Below are 15,191 nucleotides of genomic sequence, written 5' to 3' on the forward strand. Positions count from 1 at the left end.
GCCTGCGTCACTATGTGCTGCGGGACGTTCTCAAACCTGCTGTGCGTTCACTTCCGGTTTCGTTCGGGTTTGTCCTGCTTTGGTTTGTTCCGTATGTCATATAGCACGTACACAACAAGTACCCAGCCGAAGAAAGCTGGAAGAACAGACTGCCTTCACTTGTGACGTCCTTCTTTCCCCCCCCCCTCCCCCACAGCGGAGCCCCTGGTGAGGAGGGTGAAGAAGACCCGCATCGAGAGAGACGACTTCCACATCCTGAAGGTGATCGGCCGGGGCACCTTCAGCGAGGTGAGGCGGGGCTGGGCCGCTGGGACGTCAGATTAATGGCGGAAGCAGGGATGTGCTGTCACATACCTTTTCCTTTCATTCACCTAAATCTACGACCAATATAACAAGAAAAAAGAAACTGAACAAATCTTGTGGCGGGAGCTGACATGTAAAAGAAAAAGAGCAAAAGGAACAACAACAAAAGGCGGGAGCGGAAATGTTCTTTAGTCGATGAAGACGGGGGGGGGGCTGCTCATACAGAACCCGTTTAAAACTTCTGCGATTACAGTTTCACTAAATGCAGCCATTTTAGTGCACAATGACCCGGGGCGGATGCAGATGGGCATACTGTAAATCCGCGTTCTCCTCCAAACACCGGCCCGAGGTCATTAAGCAGGCAGCGCCCTCTGCAGGCAGCTCGGGGGAGAACTTGTCAAGCTGGGCTTGTTGTCCTTTTGCCGGTCTGCCATTTTGTTTGCGTTTGGATTATGGAGTGTTCTTTCAGTTCCTCTTCAAATTAGGTTTAAATTGTTATAAATATTGTACCAGTCACTTTGGGTTACATGAACCAGTTGTTTTCTTTCAAACGACATCAATGTGGCTGACTATTCCCCCGAAAGTGTGTCTTCTATAGGAACACAAAATAAAACGTGGTTTTGACGGAAGCAATATGCCGGAAACTCGTTGCCGTCACTTCCCTCAGTGAGCGCGCGTCCTCCGGAAGAGCGGCGAGGCTTCAGTCACATGACACGTTTCCGTCAGACAGGCTGTAACAGGGTTATGCTAGCCCTCTCAAACACGATGACGTTTCATTGGGAAATGGGCCAATTTATTCTGGTCCAAGTATTTTTATCCTGACTGTGTTGTTATTGGGCTGGACTGAAAAGGCGTATGTAAACATAGCAACGGTCACAAGATCCTTTTTTATGTATTTGGGTGGGTTGCGAGGGGTGGGGTCACCCCTGTTGTTCAGCAGATGAGGACCTTCAGACTTTATAGTTGCATTGCGTATTTTACGGTGCCGTGGACTTTATCCAGACGATCACGACCCCGCTTACATTTCTCTCCCATCCGCTTTCAGCTTTCCCGTCCCTTCTCCTCTGTACGGCCTGATAAAGCATGACACATTCCATAAAAAAGTGACCGATGCTGTCAGTGACTTTTCCAGAAGTGGTTTCCTCTCCAAATGTTGCTGGGGAAAGCACAACTCTCAGTGTCCCTTTTTGTTCAGACTTGGTGTGACTATCCTGGTGTAGGAATCATTTTTATGTGCAGACATGATTTTATATTTCTGGTCTTGGGTAGCTGGGTTTAGTGGTTTTGGATTTACTATTTGTGTCTACTGGTAAGGCCATCTTTGCTGCTTCCCTTGCAGGTTGCTGTGGCAAAGATGCGTAGTACTCAAAAGGTGTATGCTCTCAAGATCATGAACAAGTGGGACATGCTGAGGCGAGGAGACGTAAGCACACACAAATAACTGTACATTCGCTCTCACATTCACACGTAGGATGAGACAAATCAAACATGATTGCATTTGTATTGTGTATTCATAGGGAATACACTGTTTCGGCCTGAAGTCTCCTGTTATGTCAAGCATGTTAACTGTCCTTCCTTTTTGTGGATGTATCGATTGGTGTTTCTGCCTGTTTTGTGCAGACTGCGTGTTACCAGGAGGAAAGGGAAGTTCTCTTGAAGGGTGATAGGCGATGGATCACCGAGTTGCACTATGCCTTTCAGGATGACAACTATCTGGTATCCACTGGCAAAGCACTGCATCACACAATCAGTCAAGTTACTGATCTTTGGCACTACATCATTGACATTTTACAGCTTTTCCCACTTTCCAATGGAAAAAAATGTACCCTTAAAACTGCACATTATAGACATTTTCTGTCTTCTTCAAACTTTCCCCTCACGGTTCAGTACTTAGTGATGGATTACTATGTGGGCGGTGACCTGCTGACCCTGCTCAGTAAGTTCGGAGACCGGATCCCTGAAGATATGGCTCAGTTCTACCTGGCTGAGATGATCATGGCCATTGACTCTATCCACAGACTGGGTTACGTCCACAGGTAACAACCTTCCTCTGTGTGTGGTGCTTATATCACTGATTTTGTCATCCTGTTTTTTTTTTTTTTTTTGATTTTTTTTTACATGCTGATGCTGGTCGCGTTGCTTGGGTCCTGGACTGTTCCGGTGACGTCTGGACACTGCTTGGCATCCTGCACATCATATTCGTCATATTTTTTATAAGTCCATTATAATTCGTTATCCTCTTTCAATGTTGTATTGTGTAAATTGTGTAAACACAACATCCATTGCATGTTGTGCATCCTGGAAAAGAGACCTCCTCTGTTGCTCTCCCTGAGGTTTCTTCCTGTTTTTTCTCCCTGTTAAAGGTTTTTTTAGGGAGTTGTTCCTTATCTGAGGTGAGGGTCTAAGGACAGGCTGTTGTGTTGCTGTAAAGCCCACTGAGGCAAATTTTTAATTTGTGATATTGGGCTATACAAATAAAATTGACTTGACTTGACTAATTTGACTACCCATGCTACCCATGCTGACAATGTACTCCCTTATGGTGCTATAAAGGGGACTGGACAAAAAGAAAAAAAAAAGCTAAAAAAAATATGTAATATACCTTGTTCTTCTGAATGAGTGAAATCTCATCTCCTCTTGTGTCCTCCTCCACAGAGACATCAAACCAGATAATATCCTGCTGACAGCTGAGGGCCACATCAGACTGGGGGATTTTGGCTCCTGCCTGAGGCTCCTGGAGGATGGAATGGTGAGGAGCTGCTGCAGTCAAAATGCATCAACTCACATCCAAAAACCAAAAACTCTACATATTGTACATGTATATACAGTATAGTGTTGAATAAACGCTAGATTTAAGTGAAACAATACATGGCCTGACCAAACCCTGTGTGCTGCTGTTGAAGCATTTGTTTGATTTACATGTTTACTGTACAATGGTTGCACATAATTTCCATCAATTATTTATATTCGACATTATTTATTTATATTCATCTTCATCTTGAACTGCCCCATAAACTTTGCAATAGCTGCTCATAATTTCCATCTGGGCACAATCATTTATATTTATATTCAGCTTCATCTTGCACCGCCCCCATCACTTTGTACTTGTTGCTATGAATGTGCTCATTGTGCAGTAGCTGTTCATGTCGTTTTTTACAGATAATTCATTTACATTTCATACCACTGTGGTCTATGTGAAAACCCCTTTGAATGTGCCTGTAGGCACAAGTATGTACGTATGTACGTATGTATGTATGTATGTATGTAAGTATGTAGTATGCTTGTAAAGTACAGTGTGAGTTCTGACAAGACCGAAGACAAATCTCCTGTATGCGTAAAAACAGCCTGATTCTGATTTCTTTACAGGTACACTCATCCCTGGCAGTTGGCACCCCTGACTACTTATCTCCAGAGATTTTGAGGGCAGTTGAAGGGGGGGGAGGATACGGTCCTGAGTGTGACTGGTGGGCTCTGGGTATTTGTGCCTATGAGATGCTGCTAGGGACCACACCTTTCTATGCGGAGTCCATCTCTGAAACATATGCAAAAATCATCCACTTTCAGGTTTGTACTGACAGTCGATGCAGAGTTATGAAACTGCTGACACACCTTAAGAATCAGGCACAGTCTTTTCTATGGCACACCCTGTTAGGTGTGAGTTTAAGGTGAAGTCAATTCTGTAATGCTTCTATTGTGGTGGAATATGTTGCTATGCTTGAAAAAAGACCTATTCAGGTTTGGCAACTATGGCTCATAGTTTCAGCCTGAGATATGTATATATATTCCACTCCTCATTAGTTGAGCACTGTTATCAACACCATTGACGGTTTCCCAAAACACAATATATATTGTAACGTGCATGGATAAGTAGACACGTTGGTGCTTGACTAACGGGTCCGACCCTTTAGTCGACTGGTTAACGTTGTCGCTTGCAGAGCGGGAGACACGGGTTCGCGTCCCGGCTGTGGCGGTTCCTGGGCTGCCCCCCTAATTCGCTACTATATATATATATATATCAACACGGATACAGGAAAAAAGATTTGAGTGCGAAACGCACGAAACAGGCCTGTAGTGCAATGTATTAAAACCTTTTTTCCTGTATCCGTGTTGATATTCCGCTCCTCATTTGTCGAGCACTCACAACACCATTGACGGTTTCGGAAAAAAACGCTATATATACACTACCGTTCAAAAGTTTGGGATCACCCAAACAATTTTGTGTTTTCCATGAAAAGTCACACTTATTCACCACCATATGTTGTGAAATGAATAGAAAATAGAGTCAAGACATTGACAAGGTTAGAAATAATGACTTGTATTTGAAATAAGATTTTTTTTACATCAAACTTTGCTTTCGTCAAAGAATCCTCCATTTGCAGCAATTACAGCATTGCAGACCTTTGGCATTCTAGCTGTTAATTTGTTGAGGTAATCTGGAGAAATTGCACCCCACGCTTCCAGAAGCAGCTCCCACAAGTTGGATTGGTTGGATGGGCACTTCTTTGAGCAGATTGAGTTTCTGGAGCATCACATTTGTGGGGTCAATTAAACGCTCAAAATGGCCAGAAAAAGAGAACTTTCATCTGAAACTCGACAGTCTATTCTTGTTCTTAGAAATGAAGGCTATTCCATGCGAGAAATTGCTAAGAAATTGAAGATTTCCTACACCGGTGTGTACTACTCCCTTCAGAGGACAGCACAAACAGGCTCTAACCAGAGTAGAAAAAGAAGTGGGAGGCCGCGTTGCACAACTGAGCAAGAAGATAAGTACATTAGAGTCTCTAGTTTGAGAAACAGACGCCTCACAGGTCCCCAACTGGCATCTTCATTAAATAGTACCTGTTAGAGCCTGTTTGTGCTGTCCTCTGAAGGGAGTAGTACACACCGGTGTAGGAAATCTTCAATTTCTTAGCAATTTCTCGCATGGAATAGCCTTCATTTCTAAGAACAAGAATAGACTGTCGAGTTTCAGATGAAAGTTCTCTTTTTCTGGCCATTTTGAGCGTTTAATTGACCCCACAAATGTGATGCTCCAGAAACTCAATCTGCTCAAAGAAGTGCCCATCCAACCAATCCAACTTGTGGGAGCTGCTTCTGGAAGCGTGGGGTGCAATTTCTCCAGATTACCTCAACAAATTAACAGCTAGAATGCCAAAGGTCTGCAATGCTGTAATTGCTGCAAATGGAGGATTCTTTGACGAAAGCAAAGTTTGATGTAAAAAAAATCTTATTTCAAATACAAATCATTATTTCTAACCTTGTCAATGTCTTGACTCTATTTTCTATTCATTTCACAACATATGGTGGTGAATAAGTGTGACTTTTCATGGAAAACACGAAATTGTTTGGGTGATCCCAAACTTTTGAACGGTAGTGTATATGTGTGTGTATATATATATATAAAACTTTGTTAAAAAAAAGCACTCAGTGGTAGGGAAAGCGCTCAGCAAATAAGGAGCGAAATAATCCAGTGAGTCAAGTAAATTCTTTATGAGACAAGCCTGTTTCTGCCATAAACAAATATCAGCTGTCAATAAAGCTACTGTGAAAGAACATACCATTTACTGCCTCGTCATGCACATCACGTGCACAACATCCAATGGGAAAGGGAGAGGTGCGACATTAAAAAATTCAAAAACACGTGATCACTACGGTCCAATGGGGGGGGGGGTAATTATGTTTGAAGGATCACACCATGACTCAGTATCAGCATCAACGCAACGTTCGTTTTACTCTATATTTTAAAAAAAACCTTACAGCAGACTCAACCAATCATTTCAAGAACAACCATAAAGGCATCACATACCGATTGCAGCACAATAGAACAGTGCTAACCCAAATGCAGCACTGATGACCCAGTGTGTAGACATAACATCCCCCCCCCCCCCCCGGCAGGGTTTCAAACATGAAAAGTTGACACAAGTCCTCTAGGTGGCCAGGGCGTGAACATGTACAAACAGGTCATGGGGAGGCATGAGGCTGAGGCTGAGCAGGTTGAGGTGAGGAGGCAAAAGGCAGGAGCAACTGAGGCCCAGGATGTCTGAGGCCTGTGTAGGGGCTGTCTGAGGCCCCGGGGCATTCTGCCATGCTGAGGGAATTGTTTGGGGTGTGTCACCAGCTGTGTGTGGTGGAGCTGGCACCTTCCGGAGGCGGCTGGAGTGCCACCGAGTGCCTTCGTTGAGGAGATAGGTGGCTGGGCCCAGCTAACAGGGGACTTAGAGAGGAGAGGACCAGTATGAGGCCATTGTATGGTCCTGGTGGGGCCTACGGACCCTGAGGCGTCTGAGGCGTTGATGTCTGGCACCCTGGCTCATTTTGACTGGTCAAATCGTTGCTTCATCCGCCCCTGCTGACAGGTGACTGAGGCTCTGACCCTAGAGGGAGGTGCCTGGGGTTTAGAGGGGCGGAGCCTGTCGAGGGGCATGTTTAGCTCCCAGCCCAGCATGAGAGAGGCTGGGGAGACGCCCGTGGTCAAGTGCTGTGTGGCCCTGTAGTGCAGCAGAGTGTGACGGATGGCATGCGTGAAGGAGCACTCTTGGGCCAGGTGTGCTCTGAGGCCGTTTTTCAGTGACTGGTGAAAGCATTCAACACCGCCATTGGCCTTGGGGTGATAATATGCAGTGCGTATGTGATGGATGCCCTTGCTTTCAAGGTAAGCAGTGAACTCTGCAGAGACCAGCTGAGGACTGTTGTCGGTGGTGATGGTCTTTGGGAGGCCCCAGCGAGAGAAGAGTGAGTCCAGGAAGTCAATGATGACCTGAGAGGTCACAGAGCCAGTAGTGGTGAGTTCAGGCCATTTTGAGAGTAGGTCATAGGCAACCACCAAGAAGCGTTGGTGGTGAGGAACCCCATGGATCTCTCCGCAGATGTCCAGCTGCAGGTGTTCCCAGGGCTGAGAGGGCCAGGCAAGAGGTTGCAGGGCTGGGGGAGCTTGGTGGCCAGTCTTGCCACTCACAAGGCAGGCACAGCAGTCCTTGACCAGGGCCTCAATGTCTCTGTCTATCCCTGGCCACCACACCAGGTCTCCGCAGCGCTGTTTTAGCTTCACAATGCCCAGGTGGCCCTCATGCACCATGGTCAACACACATGCACGCAGAGCACCTGGGACCACTGTGCAAAGCCCGTGTGCCACACAGGTGTCATTCCAGCAGGAGAGCTCCTGTTTGACTCGGGAGAACGCAGCCAGCTCCTCTGGGACCTTGTGAGGCCAGCCATTCTAGATGTAAGTGCAGAGCTGAGGACAGGGTCCTGTTCGGAGGCTTCCTTCATCTCCTGCAGAGAGACAGTGGCCTGGAGGTGTGTGTGTAGCATTTGAATAATGTGCTGTTCCACACAGTCAGTGCCCGTGTGTAGGGCTGGGGCGGAGACGGAGCGAGAGAGCAGGTCAGCCACAACACTGTCTCTGCCTGGGGTGAACTGCAGGCTAAAGTTGTATTGGCGGAGGCGGTCAGACCAGCGGTGTAGCCTCAGGGGTCTGCGGCCTGTTCCAGATGTGGACAGCAGTGCTTGGCATTGTCTAGTGATCAGTCCTGAGGGTGAAGGAGCAGCCATAGAGGTACAGGTGCCACCTTTCACATGCCCAGATGCACGCTAATGCCTCACACTCACCCACAGAGTACCACTGCTCGGTCTGGTTAAGGGCACGGGAGGCAAAGGCGATGGGCTTCTCCACTCCATTCTGGGTCTGCGACAGCACAGCCACTATCGCTGTGGCCAACGTGTCACAGGTCACAAAGGTGGGTGGGGCTGGAGATGTCAAAGTAAGCCAACACTGGTGGTGAAGTCAATTGCGTTTTTAGGTCACGCACAGCGTCACTGCATGCCTGAGACCACACCCAAGGCTCGTCCTTACGCGGCAGCAGGTGCAGGGGGGCTGTGGTGGCAGAGTACTGAGGGAGGAACTTCAGGTAGTATCCTGTCATACCCAGGAAGGAGGCAACCTGGGCAGCTAAGCTGGGCTCGGGGATGGCCTGAATGGCATCCACATTGGACTGGAGTGGGGTTATGCCACTTGCTGACTTCCGGAACCCCACAAACTCAATGGCCGGCACAGAGAGGACACATTTTTCAGTATTGAGAGTTAGCTTGTGCTTGGCTAGGGCTGCGAAGACCCTGTTGAGTCACTTGTCATGGATTTCAGTGGTGTTCCCGTGTACGAGTATATCGTCCAGATATATGGCCATGCCCGATATGCCAGCCAGCACAGAGACCACGACTTTCTGGAAGCAGCTAGGGGCAGAGCTGAGGCCAAACGGCATCCAGGTATAGTGAAACACTCATGCATGTGTCACGAAGGCTGTGAGGTTTCTGCTGCCGGGATGGAGAGGCACCTGTAAGTATCCTTGTCTGAGGTAAAGCTTGGAGAGCACCGTAGAGCCATAGAACTGAGCTGTGAGCTCTTCTGAGGTGGGTAGTGGATACTTGTCAGAGATCACTGCCTTATTCACTGCATGTAGATTGACACGGACACATAGGGCTCCTAACTTCTTCTTAGCCACTACGAGGTTTGAGATCCAGGGTGAAGCGTCCACTGGCTCAGTGATACCAGCTTCCAGCAGCTGTTGCAGCTTGGCCGAGACCCCATCACGGACAGCCAGCAGGATGCGGCGTAGTGGCTGGATGACGGGTTTCACAGAAGGATCAAGGAGAGGTTCATGGGCGAAGGCAGAGAGGCAGCCCAGACCCTCAAACAGTGATGGCCATTTTTGCTGCCATGGCGTGGCGACAGTCAGGATTACTGACCCCCCCCCGTGTCTAAGAGGGAGAACCCCAGTTGCCCCAGTTGCATGACATCCGAGGAGTCCGGGTCTGCTTCACTCTGGCTGGGAAGCGTCCCCGGGGGAAGCCTCGAGTAAAGAGAGCAATCTGAGGAGGCAACTTGACTGGGGGTGGTCACTTGCTGTGTAGTTAGCATAGCTGCACACTCAGCTGCACTCGCCACTTGCAACGCAATGGTAATTGCTCTAGACAGCGACAGATCATCTGGTTCAAGTCAAAGTGCCTCACACACCTTCACGCTGTTGGTGTGTTCAATCAGCTGGTCGCGGACCATCTCGTCCTGCAGCGCACCAAACTTGCACGAGCTAGCCAGCCCTCGCAAATTAGCTACATACTGCTGCGCAGACTCACCGGGCAGTTGGTGTCGCTAACGGAATAAAAATCGCCTGAAGGAGGGCACTTTGTGGAGCAGCGAAATGGGTGTTCAGAAGCCCCCACAGCTGTGTCATAGTCAGTGATGGTCCCTAGCGTCCCCAGCGCTGACCCTCACCTCCCAAGCAGTGCTCTAACGGAGCCTTCTTCCGAGCCGCACTCACTTCGCACAGCCCCGAGGCTATGAGGTAGGTTTCGAAGGACTGTAATCAGCGAGTCGGTATCACTGTAGGGTGGTTGTACCACGGTATCACTGTAGGGTGGGTTGAACCACAGTGTCACTGTAGGGTGGTTGTACCAGGCAGTGGAGTAAGTTTCACTTGAACTTTGGGGGGGGGTTAGGGGGTCCTCCCCCTGGAAATTTTGAGCATCACACATTTAATTTCCTGCATTCTGGTGAATTTGTATGCACCAATTTGCTCTTTTTCTACATCAATTTATTGTGGAAATGTCTTATTTATGTAAAAGAAAAACAACTTTCAGATAGGCTAGCCTATAGTGACACAAAAAGGAAAATAATGAAGTAGACTGTCATTATGTATTTCAAATATTTATTCTCCTTCAGCTATTGTTCACAAACAGTTGGATTCACAAAAATAACAATACTTCACTTTGTATTTAACATAAAGATTAGTCTAATAATCACTATACAATGTCTGTCCCAAAAAAGGAAAATAAAAAAAAATCTCTCATGTGCCTGAAATTATCAGTTCAAGTTAATTTAAGCTAACATGGGCTACTGTTAGCAAGCGCTAGCTAGTTCGTGAGGGGGTCTGAACTGATAACCCCAAACACAAGTTATAAACTAGATAAGGCTATAATTCATCCGGAAATACGTAAGAAAATCTAACTCAGAAACCCCAAAGGTAAGAAAGGGTGGTGTACTGGGCTAGACAAGCAAGCTGGCTAGCTATGTTACTTACACTTACTTACACCATCATTCATGCCCCGGTCTCCTGGTTGTCAGGAGCAACTGCAAGACAGCAACGAGGTCGGCAATCCCAGTGGCAAGGTTAAAATGGTATGGTCCAAGCATAGGGGTGTATGAAATCGTTGGAAAACAAGTATTAATGACATTTTAAGTAGTTCGACTGTCTATGTTGTTATTTTACCTTTTTTGGCGAGGGAGTTAAGATTATCATTCATGATATATTTTGGGGGGGGGGGGACAAATTCACCTCTTCTAAATATTGAGGGGGACATGTCCCCCCTGACCCCCCCCCCCAATAAATTATGCCCGTTGTACCAGGCGATATTTCGTCTTCTGCTACGTTTGTTGGTTTTCTGGCAGTCGGTGTGTAACGGTGGGTTGTACTTGAGCCGCTCTTTTGTAATGCATCTTGGTATGGGGGTACAGCTTCATTGAAGATGGACTCACTAGATGATAATTTTGAGGAGTCTTCTATTAATGCTTTCTGGTATGTTCTTCAAGATGGAGGGTGGGTGGTTGCTTTTAGCTCATTGTTTGAGAGGAAAGGGTGAAAAAAAGAGTATTTGTATTATTATCATTGGCATAATTATTATAACTATTGCTGTTTTTGCCCCCATTTTTCTTCGACATCACAAAATGTGTTGAATACCCAGTGTTTGCTGGAACTGAAAGAGAACTTTTGCCCTCATTCCCAGGAGTATTTTGAGTTCCCTCCATCTGGCCCTGAGGTTTCGGATGACGCGCGATCCTTCATCAGCGGGCTTATCTGTGAGCGAGAAGTGCGTCTGGGGAAGAAGGGCTTTAGTGACTTCAGGAGCCACCCTTTCTTCTGTGGAACAGACTGGGGGTCCCTGCACAAGCTCCCTGCTCCCTTCTTGCCCGAAGTGTCGAATGCAACAGACACCTCGAACTTTGATGTTCTGGATGATTGTCTGAGTGAAATGGTACTGTTTCTAAAGAGCACATTTCTACATGTTGTGCTAACACCAAAGTGTTAGCACAACATCTAAGCTTTGAGAGCTGAGTGGCGAGAAGAAAAAAAAATCAAGTGACTTAAAATGATTGTGAAACACACCTTAGTGATATGAAATACAAATATGAAATGCACTGGGTGTTTACTTTTGTGGTGATGTGTTGCATTCTGCAGGAAACACTGTCTGGTGTCATGGACAGGGCACCCATTGGAGTACACTTGGCTTTTGTTGGATACTCTTACACTGCTACCAGGTGATCTTTAATTCATACATGAAGCCATTGAAGATGAAATTTGTATGGAAACCATCAAGTGTATTGTTTAATCGGCCGTTGTCTTATAGCCAGACGGGTGCCATTGACCGCAGTCGAGACATCATGATGCAGATTGACCACAAAAGGCTTAGGCAGTGTGAGAGCATTTACTCTCCAGAGAAGACGGTGAGCCATCATCCCCCCAATGAGTGTACATACGTCCAGAAATGCCATTTGCCTATCTGTCAAGTTACACTAGCCACCCCATAGCCTTCACGTGTGACAGTAAGCTAGAACCAAAAATTTTAATGCTTCTAAGCAGATGCCTGCTTAGCTTACAGTATGTCAGGCATCTTGATATACTGGAGATACTCTAGTCTGCTGATAGCAGATGTGTTTCCTTTCTCATGTTGTACCTCATATCTGCATGTAGTGTGAATTTCAGAGTCAAGTGTGGCAGCTCAGGGACACTTTACCCGATGACCTGCCTGCCTTGCTGGAGCTCCCACTAACCCTGGAGCAAGGCACTACAGCATCTACTCACACCACAACAGAGGAGGAGGAGGAGGAGGATACTGACCAAATTTCAGGAATCGATGAAGACTTGCACAGGTACTGTTGACAAAAAAACAAAAAAAAAGGTAATACAGTAGCCACTGTGGTATTATTTGAAGGAGAATGGCAAGTCATTTTTGGCTTTGCCGAGTCTCAGCAGCTCTGATATGCCCTCCAGTAGCTGTAATGGATGACTATTCTCGGTAACAATAGTCAGCACCATCTGATGAAGCTTAGTGCATTTGTTACCTTACACCTCAGCTGTCTCAACAATATCAGATGGGCATAGATAAATGCCATGCTATTTTTGGAGGGGTATTAATAACGTCATCACTAACACATCTGATGGAGTTTGTGTCCATATATCTGCTTATTACTCAGCACAGTTGTCACTGTCTTGTTTGTTGACTCATTTGATTTGAACGTCAGCATACCTGGGTGCTATGGTGTGATGGCTATAACCACTGGAGATTAACATTAACTTTTGCTACTTACTGTTTGGTCAATGAAGTAACATACTTGGAAAGAAGCAACAACTTTTCCCTAAGGACCTCTACGTTGTCAGCTCCAGTATCTTTCCCCCGAAATTAGCAACAGCCAAAATGTTTGCATCTGCATGCAATAAAAGGTCCCGGAATCAGAACCATGTTTATTGGCCATGTATGTTTGCACTACATGGAATGTGACTCTGGTGTCATGGCTCTCTCAGTGTACTTAACATAGAATAACAACACTACAACACAACAATCTTCACATATATACACAAGGACTCACTTATACAGGTGAAATAACAGGTGATAAAGTGCAGTGGTGCAGAGAATCAAATCAAATCAAATCAAATCAATTTTATTTGTATAGCCCAATATCACAAATTACAAATTTGCCTCAGTGGGCTTAACAGCAACACAACATCCTGTCCTTAGACCCTCTCATCGGATAAGGAACAACTCCCTAAAAAAAGCCTTTAAGGGGGAGAAAAAATAGGAAGAAACCTCAGGGAGAGCAACAGAGGATTTCAGAGATGCTGAAATACATGTTAGAAGCTTACTTACATACATGATTAAGGTACATGTACATGACAGAGTGTACCAGTATACGTACAATGTACAGTACATTATCTACAACATGGTTGGATTTAGTAGTTGTAGTTAATTGTCATATAAAGGATGATGTTAAAAATAAGCAATATACACATAAATACACTCAGAATTGCATGTGAATCTCTTTTACACAATGTTTTACACAAGCAGTTTTTTTTACACAACGTTGCACAGGCTAATCAATCAAAAACGTGACTGCATGTTGGAAGTGTAGATGCCAAATGCGGATAATTTAGAGATGATTAGTGTGCACTGAAGCGTCTGAGAGCATGTAAAACATGACTTGTCATGTTTATATGTTGTCAGAACTGAACCCTGAGGAGACTTGAAGCCATCTCCAAGCAGACACCTCACTACAAATGTACCACTGGACAGATAGCAAATGCAAAGGCTGCAGGGCCATAGATACCGGCTGTGCTATGACTTAGCATACATGTTCTCAATAACCTCCTGAGACCTAGGAAAAACACTATGGTGTATATTTTTCGAGTGTGTGTGTTTGTGTGTGTGTGTGTGTGTGTGTGTGTGTGTGTGTGTGTGTAGGGAAAGGTTTCTGTAGTAAAATATAAGATGTGGCCCTACTGGACATTCAGCGTACGGTAAACTAATGGAATAAGTACCTTTCACAGGAGGCAGCCGAGGTCAAAAGCGGTCTAATTCTGTTTGGGGTTTTTTTTCCCTTCAGTAAAAAATGTGCTATGGTGCATGTGTACCTTTTGGTTCTGGCTTTGGGAAAACCTATTCATGTATACAAATGGTCAGTACACGAAACAGCCAACAATCACAGGAATGGCTTACCTGTCTTCATTAATTTTATACTTAAGTGAATTTTATTTTAGAATTGAGTTTTATTTTTAACAAAACTAAACAAACAAACCAACCAAAAACGTGACAAAGGATGCTAAAACAATAGCAGGGGTGGGCAATCTTATCTAGAAAGGGCCAGTGTGGGTGAAGGTTTTTGTTCCCGGCACAGGTGTGGAACTGCTTGGTTGGAACAAAAACCTTCACCCACACTGGCCCTTTCTGGAAAAGATTACCCACCCTTGCTGGAGGATGGAAGTGGCCCTGGAAGCCTGCACATTTTATCTTCTCTGTTCACCAGACGGCTGCAGGAAGCACAGAGGAAGTACTGCGAGCTGGAGAAAGAGATGGAGATACTAAAGCGGGAGATCCAGGATTGGAGGACCTCCAAAGAGGCAGGCAAGGGAGTAACACCTCTGCTTCTTCACTGCATCATCATCATCATCACCATCGTCATCATCAGTCTTCTGGCTTATCTATTCCATGCAACCAAAACAGTCCCCTTTCATTTGACTACATTAAATTACAATTGCAAAATAATCACATTAAATGACAAAGTATGTTGAACACCTTCTAGACTGCCAAACGTCCATGGTGGGGAGAGGTTTCTGTAGTGAAATGTCCATGGTGAGGAGAGGTTTCTGCAGTGAAACATCCATGGTGGGGTCCATTGTGGGGAGAGGTTTCTGTAGTGAAACGTCCATTGTGGAGTCCATACTGAAAAGAGGTTTCTGTAATGAAACGTCCATGGTGAGGAGAGGTTTCTGTAGTGAAACGTCCATGGTGGGGTCCATGGTGGGGAGAGGTTTCGGTAGTGAAATGTCCATGGTGAGGAGAGGTTTCTGTAGTGTAACGTCCATGATGGGGTCCATGGTGGGGAGAGGTTTCTGTAGTGAAACGTCCATGGTGAGGAGAGGTTTCTGTAGTGAAACGTTCATGGTGGGGTCCATGGTGGGAAGAGGTTTTAGTACTGAAATGTCCATGGTGAGGAGAGGTTTCTGCAGTGAAACGTCCATGGTGGGGTCCATTGTGGGGAGAGGTTTCTGTAGTGAAACGTCCACGGTGGGGTCCATGGTGATGAGCGGTTTCTGTAGTGAAACGTTCATGGTGGGGAGAGGTTT

The 15,191-nt window shown here is 45.9% G+C and overlaps 1 protein-coding gene across 3 annotated transcripts in view; it reads left to right on the plus strand.

The window, feature by feature from the left end:
- The window catches only part of LOC130116841 (myotonin-protein kinase), a 61,798-nt gene that overhangs the window by 24,090 nt on the left and 22,517 nt on the right, over positions 1-15,191 (plus strand). For all 3 annotated transcript variants that reach the window (XM_056284910.1, XM_056284911.1, XM_056284912.1), the window contains exons 2-12: positions 197-288; positions 1,643-1,726; positions 1,924-2,019; positions 2,191-2,339; positions 2,959-3,052; positions 3,670-3,867; positions 11,080-11,328; positions 11,532-11,611; positions 11,701-11,797; positions 12,045-12,223; positions 14,372-14,469. In XM_056284910.1, coding sequence (XP_056140885.1) covers positions 197-288; positions 1,643-1,726; positions 1,924-2,019; positions 2,191-2,339; positions 2,959-3,052; positions 3,670-3,867; positions 11,080-11,328; positions 11,532-11,611; positions 11,701-11,797; positions 12,045-12,223; positions 14,372-14,469 — 1,416 coding nt within the window. The remainder of the gene's footprint in view (positions 1-196; positions 289-1,642; positions 1,727-1,923; positions 2,020-2,190; positions 2,340-2,958; positions 3,053-3,669; positions 3,868-11,079; positions 11,329-11,531; positions 11,612-11,700; positions 11,798-12,044; positions 12,224-14,371; positions 14,470-15,191) is intronic.

This window comes from Lampris incognitus, chromosome 8 (assembly GCF_029633865.1).
Source record: "Lampris incognitus isolate fLamInc1 chromosome 8, fLamInc1.hap2, whole genome shotgun sequence".
Classification (NCBI taxonomy): domain Eukaryota; kingdom Metazoa; phylum Chordata; class Actinopteri; order Lampriformes; family Lampridae; genus Lampris; species Lampris incognitus.